General features: G+C 39.6%; 1 protein-coding gene across 7 annotated transcripts in view; it reads left to right on the forward strand.

Moving 5' to 3' along the window:
* Positions 1-21,649, forward strand: part of MLC1 (modulator of VRAC current 1) — a 36,950-nt gene that overhangs the window by 1,419 nt on the left and 13,882 nt on the right. For 5 of the 7 annotated variants that reach the window (XM_037889044.2, XM_007056866.4, XM_027819246.3 and 2 more), the window contains exons 2-7: positions 96-233; positions 994-1,177; positions 8,974-9,063; positions 11,889-11,942; positions 12,025-12,126; positions 20,098-20,199. In XM_037889044.2, coding sequence (XP_037744972.1) covers positions 998-1,177; positions 8,974-9,063; positions 11,889-11,942; positions 12,025-12,126; positions 20,098-20,199 — 528 coding nt within the window. In that variant the 5' untranslated portion in view covers positions 96-233; positions 994-997. Of the gene's footprint in view, positions 1-31; positions 234-993; positions 1,178-8,973; positions 9,064-11,888; positions 11,943-12,024; positions 12,127-20,097; positions 20,200-21,649 lie in introns of all 7 variants that reach the window. The other 2 variants (XM_043550784.1, XM_043550797.1) reach the window with 2 other exon arrangements.

Raw genomic sequence — 21,649 nt, forward strand, 5'->3', positions numbered from 1 at the left:
CTTCTAGTGTATTCTCTTCATTAAAATTCAGGAGGCATTACCCTGTTCCCTGGCTTAACTGCAGTTTTTGCTGTGCTTTTGTTCCGTATGAATAGATGTTGTTGAAAGCCAAAGTGGAAGAGCAAACTTTTCAACGGTAGAATGAATCACTAAGCAGTGAGAATATCACAAAGTGTACAGATAATTCTACTCACAAAACTATTTTAAACTGACAACTAACTTTTCAATTTAAGGTAAGCATGCAGGTTTTTAACTGTTGAAAACTGTACAATAAATTATAATAATCTGTCTATTACTGAAGGCATCTGAATGGATTGGAAAAGAGAGAAGTGAACAAAACCTAATGATTGTTACTAGATACCATTTTTAAAAAGCAATAAAATACATTATAACTGAAGTATTCTGAATAAATGAGTCCATCAGAATCATTTTAAAGTCTAAATATAATTTTTAGATCTCTGAGGTTGATGCCTAAAGCCAAATGAAAATTAGGAAATAAACATGTTTAGAAAATCTTCACAGTCTCTTAGTAATGTTTAAAAGAAAAAAATATTTTAGTTTTAGATATATCTACAAAGTTTACACTTAAATCATTAAATGCTAATTTTCTTTTGCTCTAAATCTTCTTCTAAAGATCTTTCTTAAATCCGATTTTATAAAATTAACTACAGTGTAAACAAAAAAGTGTTTTAGACATACACACTTTTATTTACACTACAATACAGTATTGTTAACTACGGATATAGGAAATTCTCTACTTGTATAGAGCTTAATTAATTAATGTTTGTACAGTACTTTGAAAATGTAAACTGCTAAGCATTAATTATTATTAGTAGTAGTAGTAGTTTATTATTTTATTTATTAAATTCTAACTAGACGAAGAGTGGTTTTAGTGCTCATGTGCCTAAGGATGTAGAAAAACAAGACCATACTTTTTGGTATCTGCTTTTAGTTTGCATTTTCATGGTTTTTAAAAAATTTACCTCTATAAAGCGTTATGACCAGGGAAGAAGGTTACAGAGAAGAATTTAATTATGACAGGATGCCAACTTTGGAGCGTGGAAAGCAAGAGAATGGAAATTATGTACCAGATATCAAATCTAGTGACCTTCAGATATCAAAGAGATTTCATCCTTGCTTTAGTTATAGAACATGGATCTTTTCTTTGTTGATGGGGGTAAGTATTTTAAACATACTATTGCACTTCATACTGCAAGGAAAGTCTTGATAACTGTGAAGTTTTTCCTTTTGGGAAAGTTAATGAAATTAATCTCTTCACTGATGGTGATGGTGTTCAGGAGATGAAAATGTATAAATATTAAAATTTGATGTTCAAACAGAAACATATTTAGCAACTACAAATAGATTTTCTAGCTAAATACATCACTTTTGTAAATCTGTTCAAGGCAGTGGTTTTATATCAAGGCTGAATTTGACCTGTAGTGTCCAAACATCATAATCTGAGAAAATAAATCTTAGTGGCAAATATCAGGACATATTCACTGTAAAAGAAATTAAACGTATTTTAATACTACCCAGGCAGATCAAATGTTTCAAACTTACAGTATATTTCTAACCATTATGTTAGTACTTTGCTTGCTATAACAATATTTTTTGTTTTTAAAATATGTATACAACATTTAATTGTCACTTTCTCTTTATATTAGAGAATGGAAAGATCTTTTCCTAAAAACTTTCAGTAATGAGAGTCATATCCTGCCTTGTGTGTGGTTTATGCAAATCTCATGTCAACTTAATTGAACTTTCATGGATAGAACCATGGAAGGATATGATTTTGAAGGAGTATTGTATGGGTCCTTGACATTCTGACCAGTAATGACTAAAAGAACAGACATGATAACTATTAGAACCTATATTCCTGGTGTTTTTTCTTGCTGGTGGCCTCTGTGTTTTGTGGAATCACTTTGCAATGACTGAAAAGGTGATTATTTTCATTTTAGGACATTTATTTATTTGCACAGTGAATAAAAACAAAGTCTCATTTTCACTCAGGTCCCTGACCTTTTTTCTCTTTCCGACAAATTAATTTGCTTAAACAGCTTGAATTTACTTGAAATACCTGATTACATAATGAGAAGGGGCAAAAGAAGAGCTGGGTTTTTTTATATGGATTTTTTCAGTGTGCTTTCAAGCATTCACAGAAAGAAAAGAATTTGCTGTCTCATTCTGGGGTGCAGTCCAGACCAGTGAGGGGTTGTGTCACTGCCTGCCCTGTAAACTTGGGTGCTTCATGATGCTTTGCTGTTGTGGCTCCCAAACTGTGCCACTCACAACCAGCCTTCCAGCATATAGGTCACACTCTGAGTTTCTGTGTGCTAGACAGTCCTGGTTCAGTGCTTTGAACCCAGCATCTCATCTACAGCCCCACTTTGGCTTCCACCAATCTTAGTTACTCCTTGAAAGGTTACCCCAACACACTGCCCATCCTGGATTTTTCCCAAACTGTGTGTTATTCACTGTCAAGCCCTTTCTTGGACAGTTCAGATATTACAGTTTGTTGCTCCTATAAGGAGACAGTATTCAAGAGTTTGTTACTTTAACTGGAGTTACCAAACCATTCGGTTTAAACACACTACTGGATTGGTTTAGATTAAAAATAAAACAAGTTTCTTAATGAGAGAAGACAGGATTTTAAGTGAATTCAAGTGTAAGAGCTAAAGTTAGAAATGGTTATAAGCAAATACAAGTGAAAACACAGATATAAAAGTTTAAAACTTAATCTGACAAGTTTTGGTTCAAGTCTTTCTTTAAAATGGCCTTTCTTACCTACAGTCTCCCAGCAAGATGGTGACTGATCCTTTCCATGGTCAGGATCTCTCCAGAGGCCCAAAGGTGTTGGTGCCTTTGTCTTCTTAAGTGAAAGGGACAACTTGGGGTTTTCTGCCCCTTTCTTTAATAGTCTAGTTAACCTTTGAAGAGGATTCTTCTGAAGGTTACCCCTCAAACCAAAGTTTATCCAGACAGTGAGGAAGGCAACATGGAGTCTGGTGGTGAAGGAGGCTCCATTCTCTTTCTCCCCCCACTTGTGTTTACTAAAATGGAAATTGTTTTGTTTCCTGCCATCTGCTTCCGCTGCTCTTTTGAAGATCCTTGTTAACAAATTGCTTTGGTTAACAAAGGAACAACCAGACTGCTGGAGAAGTTGAATAAGTTGTGCCAATTCACAGAAGAACTGCCAGAGAAAGGAGGCAGGAAAATGGTATTATACCATTTCTTTTTTATGGGTGAACTTCAGTGGATAATGGCTCAGACTACCGTATCCATGATGAAATCCAAAGTGGGTCAACAAGGGAATGTAATGTGGATGCTTGTCACTCAAAGACTTTAAGGCCAGAAGGAACCATCATGATCTATTCTGACTTCCTGCACATTGCAGGCCACAGAACCTTGCCCACCCAGTCCTGTAATAGACTCCTAACCTCTGGCTCTGTTACTGAATTCCTCAAATCATGATTTAAAGACTTCAAATTACAGAGAATCCACCATTTACTCTCGTTTAAACCTGCAAGTGACCCATCCCCCACGCTGCAGAGGAAGGTGAAAAGCCCCAGGGTCTCTGAAAATCTCACTTGGGGGAAAATTCCTTCCCAACCTCAAATATGGGGGTCAGTTGGACCTTGAGCATTTTGGCAAGACCCAACAGCCAGACACATGGGAAATAATTCTCTAGTAACTCAGAATCATCCCCCATCTAGTGTCCCATCACCAGCCATTGGAGATATTTGATACTAGCATTCGCAGATCAACTGCATACCATTGTGAGCAGCCTCATCATAACATTCCCTCCATAAACATATCAAGCTCAGTCTTGAAGCCAATTAGGTTTTTTGCCCCAACTGTTCTCCTTGGAAGGCTGTTCCAGAACTTCACTCCTTTGATAGTCAGAAACCTTCATCTAATTTCAAGCCTAAACTTGTTGATGGCCAGTTTATATCCATTTGTTCTTGTGTCCACAATGATGCTTAACTTAAATAATGCCTTTCCCTCCCATGTATTTATCCTTCTGATGTATTTATAAAGAGCAATCATCTCCTCACAGCCTTCTTCTGGTTAGGCTAAACAAGCCAAGCTCTTTGAGTCTCCTCTCATAAGGTAGGTTTTCCATTCCTCTGATCATCCTAATAGCCCTTCTCTGCACCTATTTCAGTTTGAATTCATCTTTCTTAAATATGGGAGACCAGAATTGCACACAGTATTTCAGATGAGGTTGCATCAGAGTCTTGTATAATGGTACTAACTAAAAACCTCACCTGATGCATCAAAGGATTGCATTAGCCTTTTTCATGGCTGCATCACGTTGGTGGCTCGTAGTCATTCTGTGATCAACTCATACATCCAGATTTTTCTCTTCCTCTGTTGCTTCCAACTAAATCCCCAGTTTATAGCAAAAATTCTTGTTGTTAGTCTCTCAGTCCATGACCTTGTACTTTTGCACTATTAAATTTCATCCCATTTCTATTGCTCCAGTTTTCCAGGTCATCCAGAACTTTTTGTATGATATTCTAGTCTTGGTATTCTTCTAGATATTCTAGATGTCTAGATAGTCTTCTGGTTTGGCAATACCTCCAAACTTTGTGTCATCTGCTAATTTGATTAGCATACTCCCACTTTTTGCGCCAAGGTAATTAATAAAAATGTTAAATAGATAGGTCTCAGAACCAATCCCTGTGAAACTCGTCTCGTAACCTCCCCCAGCCTGACAGTTCGCCTTTCAATATGGCCCATTGTAGTCTCCCTTTTAAACATTTCCTTATCCACCTTTCAGTTCTCATGTTAATCCCCATCTTCTCCAATTTAACTAATAATTTCCCATGTGGAACTGTGTCAAATGCCTTACTGAAATCCAGGTACTGATTGTATTTCCTTTGTCTAAAAAATCAGGTTGGTCTGGCATGATCTACCTTTTGTAAAACTATGTTGTATTTTATCCCAGTCACCATTTACCTCTATGTCCATAACTACTTTCAAAATTTGTTCCAAGATCTTGCATACAATTGAAGTCACACTAACAGGCCTGTCGTTTCCTGGATCACCTTTTTCCCCCTTTCTTAAAAATAGGAACTGTATTAGCAATTCTCCAGTCAAAGGGTATGACCCCTAAGTTTGTGGATTCATTAAAAATCCTTGCTATTGGGCTTGCAATTTTATGTGCCAGTTTCTTTAATATTCTTGGATGGAGATTATCCAGGCCCCCCACTTTGGTCCCATTAAGCTGTTTGAGTTTGACTTCCACCTTGGATGTTGTAATTTCTACTTCCATGTCCTCATTTCCTTTAGCCACCCTAGTGCCACTACCACTAAGATCTTTATTAGCCTTATTAAAAACTCAGGCAAAGTATTTGTTTCGCTGTTGGGCCATGCCTAGATTATCTTTAATCTCCACCCCATCCTCGGTGCTTAGCGGTACCTCTTCTTTCCTTGTTTTCTTTTTATTGATGTGGCTATAGAATCTTTTACTGTTGGTTTTAATTTCCTTTGCAAGGTCCAACTCTGCTTGGCTTTTGGCAGTTCTCACTTCCCCCCACACTTTCTGATCTCTAAGAGGTAGTTTTCCTTGCTGATCCATCCCATCTTCCATTCCATGTAAGCTTTGTGCTTTCTCTTAATAACCTGTTTGAGATGCTTGCTCATCCAGTTTTGTCTGCAACCCTTCCCTATGAATATTTTCCCCATTGCTAGGGATTCAGGCTTCTGATAATTTCTGCAACTTTGACTTAAAGTAATTCCAAGCCTCGTTCACCTTCAGATCCTTGAGTTCTTCAATGCAGTCCACTTCCCTAACTAATTCCCTTATTTTTTTAAAGTTTGCCCTTTTGAAATCAAGGATCTAGTTACAGATTTAGTTTTGTTTATCCTTCCATTTAGTTTAAACTGAATTAGCTCATGATCACTCAAACCAAGGCTGTCCCCTACAACCGGTTCTTCTATGAGGTCCTCACTGTTCATCAATACCAAATCTAAAATGGCATCACCTCTTGGTTTGGTGACTATTTGGTGGAGAAATCTGTCAGCTATCATATCCAGGAAAATCTGGGCCTTACTATTATTAGTAGCACCTGTCCTCCAATCTATATCTGAGAAGTTAAAGTCTCCCATAATCACACAATTCCCGATAGTATTTATTTCCTTAAAACATTAAAGAGGTCTCTGTCCATATCGGATCCTGGGAGTCTATAGCACACCCCAAGCACTATCCCAGGGGAGCCTCTGGTAGCTTTCTCTCTGAAAGTGATTTTGACTCAAACAGACTCTGTTTTATCCATTCCATCACTTCTAATTGCTTTAGAGTCTACCTCATCATTAATATACAATGCTACTCCACCATCTTTACCTTTGTTTCTGTCTTTCCCAAACAGCACATACTCTTCAATACCTGTACTCCAGTCATAACTACAATTCCACCATGGTTTTTTATCCCTGTAATATTTGGTTTCACTTCCTGAACCAGTAGTTCTAGTTCCTCCATTTTGTTATTCAGGCTCCTTGCATTGTATACAAACATCTTAGTTGTTTCCGCTTGGCTTTACTGAGATTCCTCACCAACTAGGTACAGTCATTCTCCTGCCAGTATCACCTACCTGACTGGTAGCTTCATTGGTATTGACACTCTCTTTCCTCTTTCTGTCCATTCTCCTGCCCATTGCTGTTCTTTTCTCCATTGCTGTATTCTCTCTTTCTTGATTTTCGTCCTGGTCAATATTAGAATCAGGTGTGGAAATTACAAGAGCATCTCCCAACCATCTTCCCCAGATTCCTAGTTTAAAGCTCTTTTATCAGTTGTGCCAACCTCCACCCCAAAAGTCTATTTCCCTCCCTGTTCAGGTGGAGTCCATCCCATGAGAACAGTCCTCTGTCTGTGGATGCCTCCCAGTGGTCTAACATCCTAAAGCCCTACTTATAGCACCACTGTCTGAGCCATCAGTTAATCATCATATTCTTGTCTCACCTTCATTCTCCTCCTCTAGGGAGAGGAAGAATACCATTGAATGTCATCTGAGCCTCCATTTCTATCACCTTGCCCTCCCACCTTCAGTTACTGCCTTCTGTGCTCCTCCTTCATTTTCCAGCTCAGCATATTTTCTCTTGAGCTCTATTTCTCCTTCACTTGCTGGTCTTTTCCTCTGCTTGGTTCTCGTAGTCACATGCTTCCGATGGCCACTTTCCTCACCCACAGTTCTCCAGTCCAGCTTACATTGTCAAGTCCTGACTTTTCCTTCAGCCTCCTCTTGCCTTCCCTCAATCATCATCTTCAATTAACCATCATTTCTATCTGCATCCATTAAGCCATTTCTTTTAAGGGTGTACTTCAGCAGATAATAGCTCAGACTACCATGATGAAACCCAAAGTGGGCCAACAAGGGAATGTGATGTGGATGCTTGTCTCTCAATGTGGGCTCAGTCTGAGGCCCTGTTTAGGCCAGTCAGTCTTATGTGTTCTTCATGGGATGGGCCAGTTCACTTCCCAGGGCACACTGATATCTCCCTTTCATTGGCCATCTGACAAACTGGCTCTCTGCTCAGAGTGGGAAGATATGTAAGTATCACACTAAAATGCAGCACATGAAAGCACCTCCAAGATATAGTATACATAAAATATAAGAATAATTGGGTGGTATAGTGGTTTAAAACAGTAGAAGCATGATAATATCTGCATTATTTGCTTGGATCTTGGTGTATCTGCAGTTTTAGGGAGTGGAAGCCGCAATCTCTTCCTCTGGGGAAGAGCAGGTAATTTTGCTCCCTCACCATAAGAGGAATTATAAAGAAATGCTGCAAGTTGTTACCCATAGAATGTGCACTCCCCTACATGGAAATAAATCAAGAAGGCAATAATGGGACATACATGTATTGTTGTTCCTATGTTCTGAATCTATTAGGCCCATTAATCTTCTAAGGTCTGAGTTCATTCCCACCTAAATAAAAATTATTGTTTTACTGTTGACTTCAAGTGGACCCGGATTAGATCCACAGTCTGTGAATTCAGTAAAACAAATAAGGGTAATAAAATAAATATCTATTTCTTAAAAACAAAACACAAATCCCCAGATGATTTAAAAGGGTATTTAGGTGGGGGTCACTGAGATACATCAGATTCACAGGGTAAACTGCCAGCAAGAAAAACACAGCAGTATGGTAGAGAAAGGTAAGAAACCAGTCCTTTCATCAGTGTATACAAAAACTCATACTGATTTTAATTCTGCATATAGAGTGAGGGCCAGATTGAGTATAACAATTAATACTTCCATATGTGCATATAAATAGTATTCTGGATTCTGCCCTGTAAAATTGAGTATAAAGTGAGACTGTAATTCTCCAGAAGTGGTTATAATAGTTCACACACTCCTAAATCAATTACGAATTTGTGAGGGCCTTAGTATAAATATAACAGGAAAAGCCAAAACTGAAAATCAGACTCTACATTTATGATTGGTCAGCTTTGTACAGGTAAATTTTTTTGTAACCCAAACCTCAGCACACGGAATTCTTGAATTGCACATACGAGGTTTGGAACAATGTAAAAACCTGGTTGTTCAAAACTGTATTCCAAAAAGCATTCATATACAATTTTGTGAGCATAAATTTAGAGGTTTAGTTGAGAGCCCTTTGATATTTTGGTCCTAAAAGGTTCATTTTTATCATCAAGCTATTTCAGCCCAAAATTCAATTATGATGTGACTACCTTCTAAGCATTTCTTTATGTATTTGCCAAGTCGTCACACAATACTTAGCTCAGATGTGCTTGTACAATCCAATATTGTCTTAACAGCCAGCAAAACATGTTCTTTTGACCTGTACATCTTTTGATGTATTGTTTCATTATCAATTGAACAAAGACTGTGTTATTAAAAGTTCAAAAGTACTTTAATTTGAAAGGACTACTGGTTTTCGTCTGTCCATTTGCTCTTTTTATACATTTTTGACATTAATTTATACCATATTTTTGCTTTGCAGACTTGCCTTCTTGTTACTTCTGGATTTTCACTGTATCTGGGAAATGTTTTTCCATCTGAAATGGATTATTTACGTTGTGCAGCAGGTTCAGTAAGCATTCTTAATTAATTGCTGTGGCTCTCTGAGAATGCACACTATAATAAATAATTATGTGAACTTAATTTCCTTTTAATCTGTCTGTCTTCTTCATGCTCAAACTTTCTCCACCCATGTCATCATTTTATCCAACATTATACCTCCTCTCCCATGCACACAATAAATGTTCCTTATGTAGGGTTTGGCTGTACATTAAAGCTAAAGGGTTTTCACAAAGAATTGTTAGTAATATCATGCTTGTTAAATAGCTGCCTTGTTTCTCACCAAAAGTGGTTGTTTTTCAGTGTGGATGCAGTGATGCCCATGTATATTTTTTATATTATAAATTGTCTCCTGCTGCAGAGAAACCTCTAGGGAGGAAATTTCAGTTAAGATTCCCTTGTGGTCCCTCACCCTATATTTGTATCTGGTGGGTAGATGCTATTATGATGGATGGGTTTCATTCGCTCTCTCTCTCTCTGTCTCAGGTTTTATAAGGTGCACATTACCAAGGTATCTAAGTGTTAACGGAATGAAAGGTGTTCTGTAAATATTATTACTTTATTAGTAAAATCTGTAATAATTTGACACTCTAACAATTGAACAACAAAGATAGAATTTTATGATATTGTTCCACTGCTGGTGGTAATTTTTTTCATCTATCAAAATTTTGCAACAGACACCAGTTTGAGATTTAAAGAATAAGATTGGCAGAACAGATCACTTTAAGCTATACACAACCATGGTCAATTTTTCCTCTCACATTCATCAGCTCCATTTTAGATCTCTGTGGGTATGATGAAGTTAGCTCTGATTCCTCCGTACATTGAAATACTCTACTGTGCCATTGTTATTTTGGTGATATATGTATCAATCAATCTTTTTTCTAATTTAGGGCAAGACTGGTATTTTATTCTGAGTAAGGGACAGTGTAGCTATATGACCACAGAAGCACCTCAGGGAAGAGATTGTGACTCAGAGTGCAACAGGAGAAAAACAAAAAATATTCTAAGGTTCACTTTGCCTCTTCCCTTTGCGACTTGCATCAAGTGCAACTTGGCCAGACTCATGGGTCAGAAAGAGAGCATAAAGTCTTTACCAACGTGTTACAAATTGGGAATGATCCTGCTGCCATTGAAATCAATGGCAAAACTCCCATTAACTTCAGTGGGAGCAGGATGAGGCCCTGTGTTAATGTTAACATGGGGGAGGGGAAAGGATTGTTGTTTTCACTCATTTAATCATTTTTCTTCCTTTAAAAATGTTCCCCCCTTTTTTGCTAATGTTAAAAATTGTAAATTAAGTGCTGAAGAGACACTATCGAGCATGTTAGCTAAATGCTAACCTGCTGTTATACTTGTTCTCAGTGGCACATTGACACTGTACAAATGTGGGACTCAAAGGGTGAACCCTGGCCCCAGTGAAGTCAATGGTAAAACTCCCATTGACTTGAGTGGGGCTGGGATTTCACCCCAAATATCCCTTGGACACAGAAGATGATTAACAGAGCTAAAAAAAATAATTGTTTTTTTTTTTGGTTCAGTGGCTGAGCTAAAAAAGTAGGAAAAAAGCATTTTAGTTTCAACCCAAAGTGAATTTTTTTTTCTCACTGAAACAAGAAAAACAAAAAAATGTCATTCATGTTGACCACAGTGTTTCAAATGGTGATTCAAAAGGACATTATGAAATGAAATGTTAATTTGAAATGACATTTTCTAATGAAATATTGATTAAAATAGATGTTTTCAAAACAAAGTGTAGAAATGGGTTGTTTTGCAAATGTTGAAATGAAACATTTTGACATTTCCAAAATATTTTTTCTTAGGGTTATTTTTTACCTGAATTTGCAAATAGGTTCTGTGCCCTCCACAATGCATTTTTCAGCAAATTTACTATTTACTGAAAAAAATTGCCTAGCTCTAATGATTAATGAAGGAAGCACAGATGATGTGGAATTAATTTTTTTGGCTAAAAACCATTTTCTATAACTTTATTTTCATAGTTTTCTGTTTCACATATAAATATCTTCTAACACTGCAGTAACATCCTAAATGTGTGGAATGAAATGGAGCCTGCAATGAGATAAATACCTCATAAGGGTGACACTTGGGAGCTAATAAGATCCCTTCAGGAAAGTTTTCCTTTATGGAATGTAGACTATTTTTCCCCAGTACAACTGGCTCACATTCTGCCCTCACATAGACACAGCTCCCAGTGAAGTCATGGGGGTCACAAGTACAGTTCTGAAGACATAATATGATCCCACAAATTAGTTTTACAAAGACCTTCAAAACTGAACTATCATCAAAGCTGGTCAATTTTTAGGTCTAACAACTTTGGCTTTGTCTCTTTAAAATAACACTAAGGGTCCAGGGTTTCTTTTGTCTGCTTTAGAACTTTAGGCCTGCTGGAATTAATTTAAACTAACAAAGACATTAAATTTCTCCAGAAAGACTGCTGTTCTTTCATTGAAAGCCTAGCTATTGCAACATACACTTAACAGTGAGAGACTGTAGTTCATTACTGCTCTGAATCCCTTGGAATATTAAAATACAACCCTTAATTGTTGAGTTTGAGACAAGTGTGGTAGCCTTTGCTTTGAATCTCCAAGCTTTTGTTTGCTTGTTTGACCCTTCATATTATTTTAATATATGTTTATGTTTTATTTCTCCTTTTTTCTCCATATTATTCATTCACTTTTCAATTCAAAATGGATAAAGAAAAACTATTACAATATGTACCAGATCCTCTAAGAAACATGTATACTATTCTTATTAACATACATTTATGCTGTTTTGTAAGCAATTCTATTAATCTTTTGTTTCATTTATTTTTTCTAGTGTATTCCTTCAGCAGTTGTGAGTTTTGCTATAGCAAGAAACAAAGTTAATGTGGTAAGTGCTTGTAGTTTAGTTGATTATTAATCTTTTATTCTTTGGTTATCTGAAAAAAAATCTTTTTGCAATTGTTTTACAGATACCCAATTTCCAGATTCTATTTGTTTCTACATTTGCTGTAACAACAACGTGTTTAATTTGGTTTGGATGCAAACTTGTCCTTAATCCATCGGCAATAAATGTGAGTTATGAAAAAATTATCAGCCAACTCTGTATTTGTCTTTCTCATAGACTTAGAGAGTTTAAAGCCAGAAGGGTCCATCATGATCATCTAGTCCAGCGGTTCCCAAACTTTGGTTCGCGGCTTGTTCAGGGTAAGCCCCTGGTGGGCCGCGAGACACTTTGTTTACCTGAGCATTTGCAAGTACGGCAGCTCCTAGTGGCTATGGTTCGCGTTCCCAGCCAATGGGAACTGTGGGAAGCGGTGCCACCAGATTTTTCCAGGGACTCAAATTGGCCAGGGCTTGATGGGCCGTGTGGCAATCTGCCACTGTCCCCACAGCGGTGTGAGGTTTGGGAAGGCCTAGCTTCCCCCAGCCTCCATTACATGCCGCCCATGTGTAGGATCTCTTTGGATCATTGCTTTTGTCTCTGTAGAAGGCTTCCCTATTCAGAGGAAAGGCTGGCTTGTTATAGAAGGTTATAAAAATTATATGGGTGAAAGCTGTACAACTAACTTGGAAGAAAAAAACATATGCAAATCATTTTCCCAATTGTCTTCCTATATTGGTCAGTATACCCAGATTCTTGAATTAGACCCTCACACGTGCCTTCAAATTGATTAAATGGAAGTTTCTCTAGCTCTTGCCTGGAATAATGCTCAGAAAGAGCCACTGGAGAGAGTAAGATCAGAAGAGAAAGGAAAAGCTGACTTGGTGGACATCTTTAGATTAGCCAAGTGTTAATTTCTTTTTAACGATGCTGGAATATAAGAAGTGAGGAGAGGTCCCAAACCTTGGTATTTTAGTGGATTGCATCTTCAGGCTAAGTCTGATCTTTTCCTTGTTCTTCTTTGACTGATATGTTTGTTCCTGACGTCACCTACAAAAAGCCTTTTATGACTAAAATTTCTTTTGGAGTTCTTCACTGGTTAACTGACATCCAGTCAATGAAGTTGACAACAGTCAACCAAAGAAGAATTCATCCACATTAGAATTGTTCTTACATTCAGCAATCACCATTAAAAAGTCAACGTACAAAACAGCTAACATATAGTGGTATCGAATTCACAAAATATTCCCTATATCTAGAAAAGAAAATACATATGGTATCTCAGATACAAATATGAGATAATGTTGCTAAATTTTTATTTATTTATTTTTAATGGTGACCACTGTATCTTACCTCTGTGGCCATCTGCTAGACATTTTAAAAGTATAACAGAAAGCCATCAATATATAAATAAATAAAATGGAAATGAATGTTCTGTCCTTGCCCGTTAGCTAGTGTATCTCTGAATGTGTTTAACACAGTATTGTAAATTGCTTTGAGATTTGTACAGAAAGAACACTTTATAAAAGTTAGTTGTTATTTGTACTATATAAGGCTTTCCCCCAAAAACATTCCGACTATTGCTATCCCCAGTACAGTTACATCAGATTAGCAAAAGCAGAAACACTAATATAGAAAAAATATTGGCAGTTCTTTAACTGTTCTGTCATCCACACCATTAGATGGTGGCTAAAATCCATACTGAGGCACCTAAATAACTGGTCTGATTTTCAGAGGTACAGAGCTTTCAAGTTAATAGTAGCTCTGAATATTTACTTTAGAACTTTTGAAAATCAGATCACTTTAATATATGTGCCTAAATTTAGACACCTACATTTGAAAATTTTAACCTTTAGCCCTAGTTCCCTTTGAGTGATTGTGTACCTATACATTCCGCTGCAGGTGTATGTATGCCCAGAACACTCTAGTCGGAGACTGTTGACAGCAGTACCACAAGGTGGTACATGCGCCATTGTTCACTGAGCATAGGGTGTAAAAGAGCAATGTCCACAGACTGCCTCTCAGTTCCTTCTCACCCCGCATGGCAAGAGTTGCAGCTCCCTGTAGCTTTTGCTTAGGTTTGTCAGCTTTTGCGAAATTACTCCTTTATAATGTATACAGTTAATTTATTAGTAGTTTATAGTGTAGTTAGTGTAGTTATAGACTGGGGCCCTGGTGGATTTATTATGAAGGAATCCCCAGGCTTCAAGCAATGTGCCTCGTGCAGGGCCATTACCCTGTTAGGATGGACACAGAAAGCTGCTTGATCTGCCTTGATGAGGTCAGGTGCCTTTGAGGGACAAATACCCTATGTGTACCTCGTTCCCCACTGGAATGAAAAAAAAAGAGAGATTTTCACCTCAAAGTGCATTTGATGAAGGAGTATGTGTGTCCTGTGTCAGAAACAGACCTTGACTAGTAGAGATCAGATTCTGCATTGACGAGGAATGCCCATCCAGCTCCAAACCATAAATCCTGGGATAACACCATTCCTTGTCCTCCATGCCATCCTCACTGAAGTGCTCCAGGCATTCCGACTCTGATAGACATTCAAAGTCCCAGTCCTTGCCTCACAAAAAGTCCTCAAGTAAGTCTCTGGTGTAGAGTCAGAGCTTAAATACAAGAATAGGCCTTCCCCGGCGCTGTCTGATGCAGCAGTATTGACTCTGGCTTCCACAGGGCCATCAAGACTCGTGTCTTAATCTTTACCATGTCTGTCTTTTCCGCATCCAACAAAGTGGGCACTGATGGCACTGTCACTGAGCACTTACCTTTGACTCCGCAGGCCTTTCTAGCGGCAGAGGACCTGCAGTGCAGTCCACTGTTGCAACACCCAGCACTGCCATTGGCATTGTCGGCATAATCCATGGCAGCATTGATGTCTTTGTCTCCTCACCCTTCCATGTTGGCACCGCTGGCTCTGCCAACACCATTGGCAGCTCCTTCCTATTAATGAAGCCTTGCTTGAACCCTTTGGCAGATTCCAGTTTCCGTCCTACCAACATCAGCCCATCTGGCTACTCCATTGTTGTACCTGAAAGGCTGGGTTTTCCCAACCTCACAACATATTTCAGTAACACACACACATAGCAAAACTTCATAACTTAACATACAGTGATAGCACATACAATCCAACAGGATATTGATGTTCAACAGATCAAGACTTTTAAAATGATACCTCACAAGGCTTACTTTATACAAAATGACAGTAGTGAATATGGAGGTTTCAGTGAGCTGCTATGAGGTGCAGAGTGCCACAGTGCAATCTTAATTATCTCCCTGTCACAGAAGTTAGACTTCTACTGACTACCCATTACTCCTGAAGTCATCTGCCTTTCATTTAGTTCCATGGGGGTCCACCTGGCTCCCATAACTGCAGTTCACCCACCAGTTGATGGGTTTTCTATTTTCTCTCACCCTTTGGTTTCAAGATTTCTCAAGTGTCTAGTCAGTGTATGCCTGCTTGTGTCTGACCCTGTACCTTCATGGGACCTTAATCCTCTGGGACCCTCTGGTGACAACATCACTAACTTTATTGTCTATGAAGATGGCATTTCTGGAGGTAACCTCTTCTTCAAGGCGAGTTTCAGAACTTCAGGCTCTTCTAGCTGACCCTCCTTTCAGTCTTCCATGAAGACAAGGTTTCCCTTAGGCCACACCCACACCCTAAATTCATGTCAAATGTAGTGTCAACTTTCCACCTGAATTACGCTATCCATCTGCCAGTGTTTTACACAAAATCCCACTCTTCATAGGTGCTAACTTTTGTTTTTGCTGGTGGGTGCTTTTAAAGGGGTGCGTGTATTGGGGTGGGGGGACGAAACTCTGCCAGTTTTGGGAGGAGGCTATTTTCAGTATATTTATACACTTCTTTCATATTCTAGTTATTGAATGTATCTATCATTGGTATCTTTACTATTTTAATAATGATTCAATTGTTATGAACTCCTTAATTACATTATCATGAATTACAGTATATTAAAATCATTACAGTCACCTACAAGCTGTCTAACATCCCAGTTTAAAGACATTATGTCTCCCTGTAGACTTCTGGATGAAACTGTCAGCAGTCTTATTTACATCTAGGTTCTTTGGTATTGTTTTGATGCACGTTAAGGACAGCTACATTATTCAGCTGTGTCTCTCTCATTGATGACTGGAGATAATTTTTAAGTCTTCTGAACCTGGAGAATGAGTTCAAGATGATACAGACATAGTGAGAAGGATCCTCATGAATTTGCAGTACTCTGGAAACATAGTGCTTCCAGAGTACTGTAAATAACGCCAAGATCTCTTTCTTTATGGGTAATAGCTAATTTAGGCACCATCATTTTGTATGTATAGTTGGGATTATATTTTGCCATGTGCATTACTTTGCATTTAACATTGTATTTCATCTGCCATTTTGTTGCCAAGTCACCCAGTTTTGTGAGATCCCTTTGTAACTCTTTGCAGTCTGTTTTGTACTTAACTATCTTGAATAATTTTGTATGGTCTGCAAACTTTGCCGCCTCACTGTTTACCCCTTTTTGCAGATCATTTATGAATATGTTGAACAGCACAGGTCCCAGACCAGTACAAGCCCCTAGTGGGACACCGCTATTGACTTCTCTCCATTCTGAAAATGGACCATTTATTCCTAACCTTTCTTTCCTATCTTTTAACTGGAGTGCCTGGGAATGCTTTCAGGATAATCTAATGATCCTTCATTTAATTTAATGACAGGCCTTTTGTTATCTTAATTACCCTGCCTCTGTTTATAAACAAAGTCCCTGCCCCAGGGCAGAAGCTATTAGCAGCACAGAACTCATCACATTCCACACTCAAGCTCTGGCTCCTGCGTGTTGAACACCCACTATTTTTTTTCTGTGGGTTCATGAGCCCCGGAGCATCCATGGAGTCAGCGCCTGTGCCACTCTTCAAAAGCCAAAGAAAGACTCCACACCTTAGATATTTGCATAGCTTTGGCATTCTATCTAGATCACACTATGTCCTTTAGACCAATGTTTCTCAATGACCGGTCCATGGACTGGCGCCAGTCCCTGAGATCTCCCTGACACAGTTTAGGAAGGCAGCAAGCCAGTCCTTTTTATCAAAAAGGTTGAGAAACACTGCTTTAGAGAATCTCCCTGGCTCTTTGTAGTGTATGCCAAGAGAGTAAATGTCATCTAGTGTCAATTCAGCATATTTTTGACTGCATTAAACTCTGCTATGATCTTTCTAAAGTCTCTCCTCCACCAAGCATTATGTCTAACTCCACCAGGGCTTAGTCCACTTCATCAGCTTTCCTCAGCAACACTCTGATAATAGATATCTGCAGAGCAGCAACATGGTCATCTGTACACACCTTTTCCAGACATTTTGCCATCACTCAAGCCTCTCATGACAATGCCAACTTTGTCAAGTTGGTGCTACAGTCTCTGTGCAGATGATCCAAAGTCCCACCACCTGGAAGGGAACTGCTGATGAGTCACCCGCAGTGGAATATATATGTGCACAATCATTCAAAAGAGGGAAAAGGTCACTTGCTTATACAGAAACGGTTGTTCTTCAAGATATGTTGTGCACATATCCATTCCATGACGCTCCCATCTTTCCCACTACTTCAGACACTAGACACACAGCGGTGTGAAAAAATGGAGACAGAGGTGGGAGACAAGCCCCTTTTATGCCCTAGACTCGGTAAACAAGGAGAACAAAAACACATGCACAATTTAGTTGTACTGCTGGCAAGTCTCTGACTCGAGTGTGTTGGGTGCACATACACCTGCAGTAGAATTTATACATGCACAAAACATTTAGAAGAGCAAAAGTTACTGTACAAGTAAGTAACCATTTTTTTCAGGTTGCATGGTAATCTGCATTACCATACAATTATGTACGGCCAACTGTAGTGAGATTAAAGTATTTTGATCATAGTAATAATACTTAGCTCTTATATAGTGCTTTTCATCAGTATATCTCAAAGCACTTGACAAAGGAGGTATCATAATCCCCATTTTACGGAAGGGGAAACTGAGGCACAGAAAGGGGGAGTGAATTACCCAAGGTCAACCAACAGGCCAGTGGTAGAGCTCATAATTGAACCCACATCCCTCAGGCTAGTGCTCTGTCCACTCAACCATACTGCCACCTCAGAGTCTTCAGTGCAGATTAAAACACAGTGTGTGTGTGTGTGTATGTGTGGGGGGGGGGTGGGAAATCTGGGTATAGGATTAGAAATTTAGAAGCATGTAAAAGTTAGAGAGAGGTAAATTTATAACCCAAACGTAATTTCCTATTTGCCAAATTCTATAGTCTAGTACGACAATCACAGGACATCTTTGGCTGATTCTTCATAGTTTTCCAAGACATCTGAAAACAGATAAATTGCATATTGATTCTGTGGCCCAGATCCTCAGCTGCAGGTGTGGATTTTTGTGCTTCTCTGATCCTGGACTGGCTGTGCACCAGGCTGATCCATGGTGCTATGATGGTTCTATCCTACCGGAGGATCTCCTTACACTGGAGTGATCCTCTCAAGGCCAAGTCTGCCACTTTTACGGCTGCTTTGCACTGGCTATGTAGTGCAAAGAGACTTCAGTACATGAGACAAGTAGTTTATTTTAGCCTCCCTACTTGCCCATTTCATAAATATTATAATATCTCTCTGATGATTCATTATATTGTTCATGGAAACTGCACAGGGAAATATTAGTCATTAGGTCTGACATGGGTTCGTTGCTAATAATTTGGAGGATATTGGACCCATAAAATATTAAATCTCTGTTTAATTCAAAGCACTTTATGACTTAAAGCAACACCATCTGTGGAGGGCCTTTGTTACATCGTCACAGATAACATTTACAACATTTTTTAAAAGTTAAAATAAATATGTGGGCCAATCCCAGGCTGTGCTGTGGCTGCTTTATGATGCTTCCCCAGTGCAAAATAGCCCTGGAATCAGTGTAGCCAGCCATTTGTGGATCATCCCAGCAAAGGGGAATCTTCTGGTGACAAACGGCGTGTCTACACAGCAACTAGACAGCCATGGCTGGCCCGTGCCAGCTGACTTGGGCTCGCAGTATTCAGGCTGCGGGACTATTTCATTGCTGTGTAGACTTCTGGGCTTGGGATGGAGCCTGGGGTCTAGCACCATGTGGGATTGGAGGATCCCAGAGCTCAGGTTCCAGCCTGAGCTTGGAAGTCTTCATACCAATGAAACAGCCCAGCAGCCTGAACTCCATGAGCCCAAGTCAGCTGGCATGGGCCAGCCACAAGTTTGTCTTTGCTGTGCAAACATATCCAAAGAGTGCCTATACCACCACATTCTTCCTCAGCTGTTACCTTAAGGAGAATGGCCATGAAAAAGGGTATGTGACTGGGATCTCCCTGCATCCTGGCACTCTCTGCCTGCTATATCAGTCTTTTGGGACCATTGGCAGCTGATCCAAGTTAGAGACACCGTCAGGCAGCTCTGCTTTATGCTGGGATTTATGTGGATAACTGGCCCAGGATCAGTCAAGTGCAAAGGTGGCTTTGTCACCTTTGTTACCTACCCCCTTTCTCCAAGTGGTACTGCATGCCCCTTAGCCACAGAGGAGGATCATGAGCAGTGAACTCATGTGGTTCCAAAATCCTTTCCTAAAGCATTAGAAGCTTTGAAATCCTCCCTAGCCAGATGTAGCATTTACAGAGGCAAGTGATAGTTTCGGTGAGGATTACTTCTAATGTTTAGAAATATCTCTTTAACTTCTGTTTTACAGTATGTTGTTCAATGTGCATAGGTAAATATGATTTTAAAATATGAAGTTGATACTGTAGCCAAATAGTATCTTTATTATTTTGTAGTTCTTTGTGCTGCCACTTTCCCTAGAAGCTACATATGTCAAGGATCACAATATGCCTAGATCTAAACATGACACAGTGAGGAAGATCAATTTCAGTGCCCAAAAGAAGGCCTCTGAAATCTGCCTGTTCTGGTTTTCTTCAAGAAACATGATATGCAAGATATATGTCAGAGACAAGGTGTAACTTTGATCATTTAGAAAGCAGAACTGACATGAAAGAACAATAGGAACTTATTAATCATGGATCAACAGTTTGCTAAATTTTTATAGACACAGTTATGTTTTTTAACGTTACTTATTTAATGCAGTTTGATATGGGATTCTGTTGGCAGATAAATTTCAACTTGATTCTGCTAATTCTGCTGGAAATCTTCATGGCAACTACTGTGATCATTTCAGCTAGGTCTAATGAAGACTGCTGTAGGAGGAAGAAAGTAGGTTTTCCCTTAAGAATTACAATTTGTTAATTTCATTTTTGTTTGTTTTCTTAAGCATATCTGTTTAAACACATCACTTCTCCCCTTCTTTCTTTATGTTGACTAAGTACTAGTGACTTCATTTTTATATAATAATTTTATATTTCATTGTGAAATTGATTCAGAACAATAATTAAGAGAAATCAAGGTACAGGAGACCCTTGTTTGCAGAAACACCTTGTAAGAACAGCCACCGCTTAAAAGCAATATTTCCCCAGGGAACTCTTTCCCTACTGTGAATTGTCTACTAGGTAACAGCAACATAGCCGGCATATAAGAGCAACATTTGTGATGTTGCGATGTCACATCCAGGGGTGGAGATGGGGGGCAAATAGGGTGTTGCCCCCTCCGCACCAAACTGCATCATTCCATTCCCCTCCTGACCCTTCAGTGGAGCTCCAGGGCACAGACTCTCATTCACTTGCCCTGCCTGACAGAGCCTGAATGGAGAGCATGTGTAGGGGGAGATTGGAGAGAGGGTCTGGAAGAGAGGGATTTTTCAGGGGGGAAAGCTGGAGTCAGGGGAACAGCAGAGGCACAGCTGAAAGGTTTCCTCCTCCTGTCCTCAGCATCTGGCTTACAGGCAGCAGCGGGGGGTTGCCATTTTGCAGTGGCGAATTTGGGAGAACCTCCCATGCACTGAGCTGTCCCCTCCATCTCGGTTGCCAGCGTGGGTGTGCTGTTTTGCAGTGAGGGTTCGGGGAACCTCCCTCCCCAGGCCACTGACCTGTCCCCTTCCCCCCTTCTGTCACCGCTCTCTGTGCTAGGAGCCACCTCCACACTCCATTGCAGGTTGTGCATGGTGCCCTCCCAGCCAGCCATCCCTCGCCAGAGTGGGGCATGAAGATGCCAGCAAAAGCATCCTCAGCCTTTTCCCGGCAGCTGGGCTCACTCAGCCATTTTGCAAACTGGGGGCTGCCAAACACAGGGTGCCCCTGCCCATCACCCCAAAACTTGCCTCCCCCAACATGGCTGCCACACCTCTTCTGAAACACTCTTAACTCTTCATATGCTTTTGGTCAGATGACACTCCCCGTAACAGCAACAGCTGCTTAGGAGCAACTGGAAAAGGGCACCAATATGTTGCTACTAATGAGCATCTACTGTAATATAATGATGCCCCAATTTTCTTCCATCTCCAAAGGGGCAGAGGGCCCTGTGCAAAGTGTGACTACTATAACTGTACTGTGCACCATGATCAGGATAGCATGAGCTCATGCAGGGCATCCATATTCCTTGCTTTTTGTAGAGCATAACTCCATTGGGGCACTTTGACAGTAGACAGGTAGGGTGGTTGAAGGACACCATAATTATGCAGATACTCTGAGCCATTCCCTGTCCTTCAGGCATGCATATGTGCAAAGCTTTGCTGCTCTTCTGAAGCTTGAGGAAGAGGGTAGATTCCTTC

The sequence above is a fragment of the Chelonia mydas genome, chromosome 1 (assembly GCF_015237465.2).
Source record: "Chelonia mydas isolate rCheMyd1 chromosome 1, rCheMyd1.pri.v2, whole genome shotgun sequence".
Taxonomy (NCBI): Eukaryota; Metazoa; Chordata; order Testudines; family Cheloniidae; genus Chelonia; species Chelonia mydas.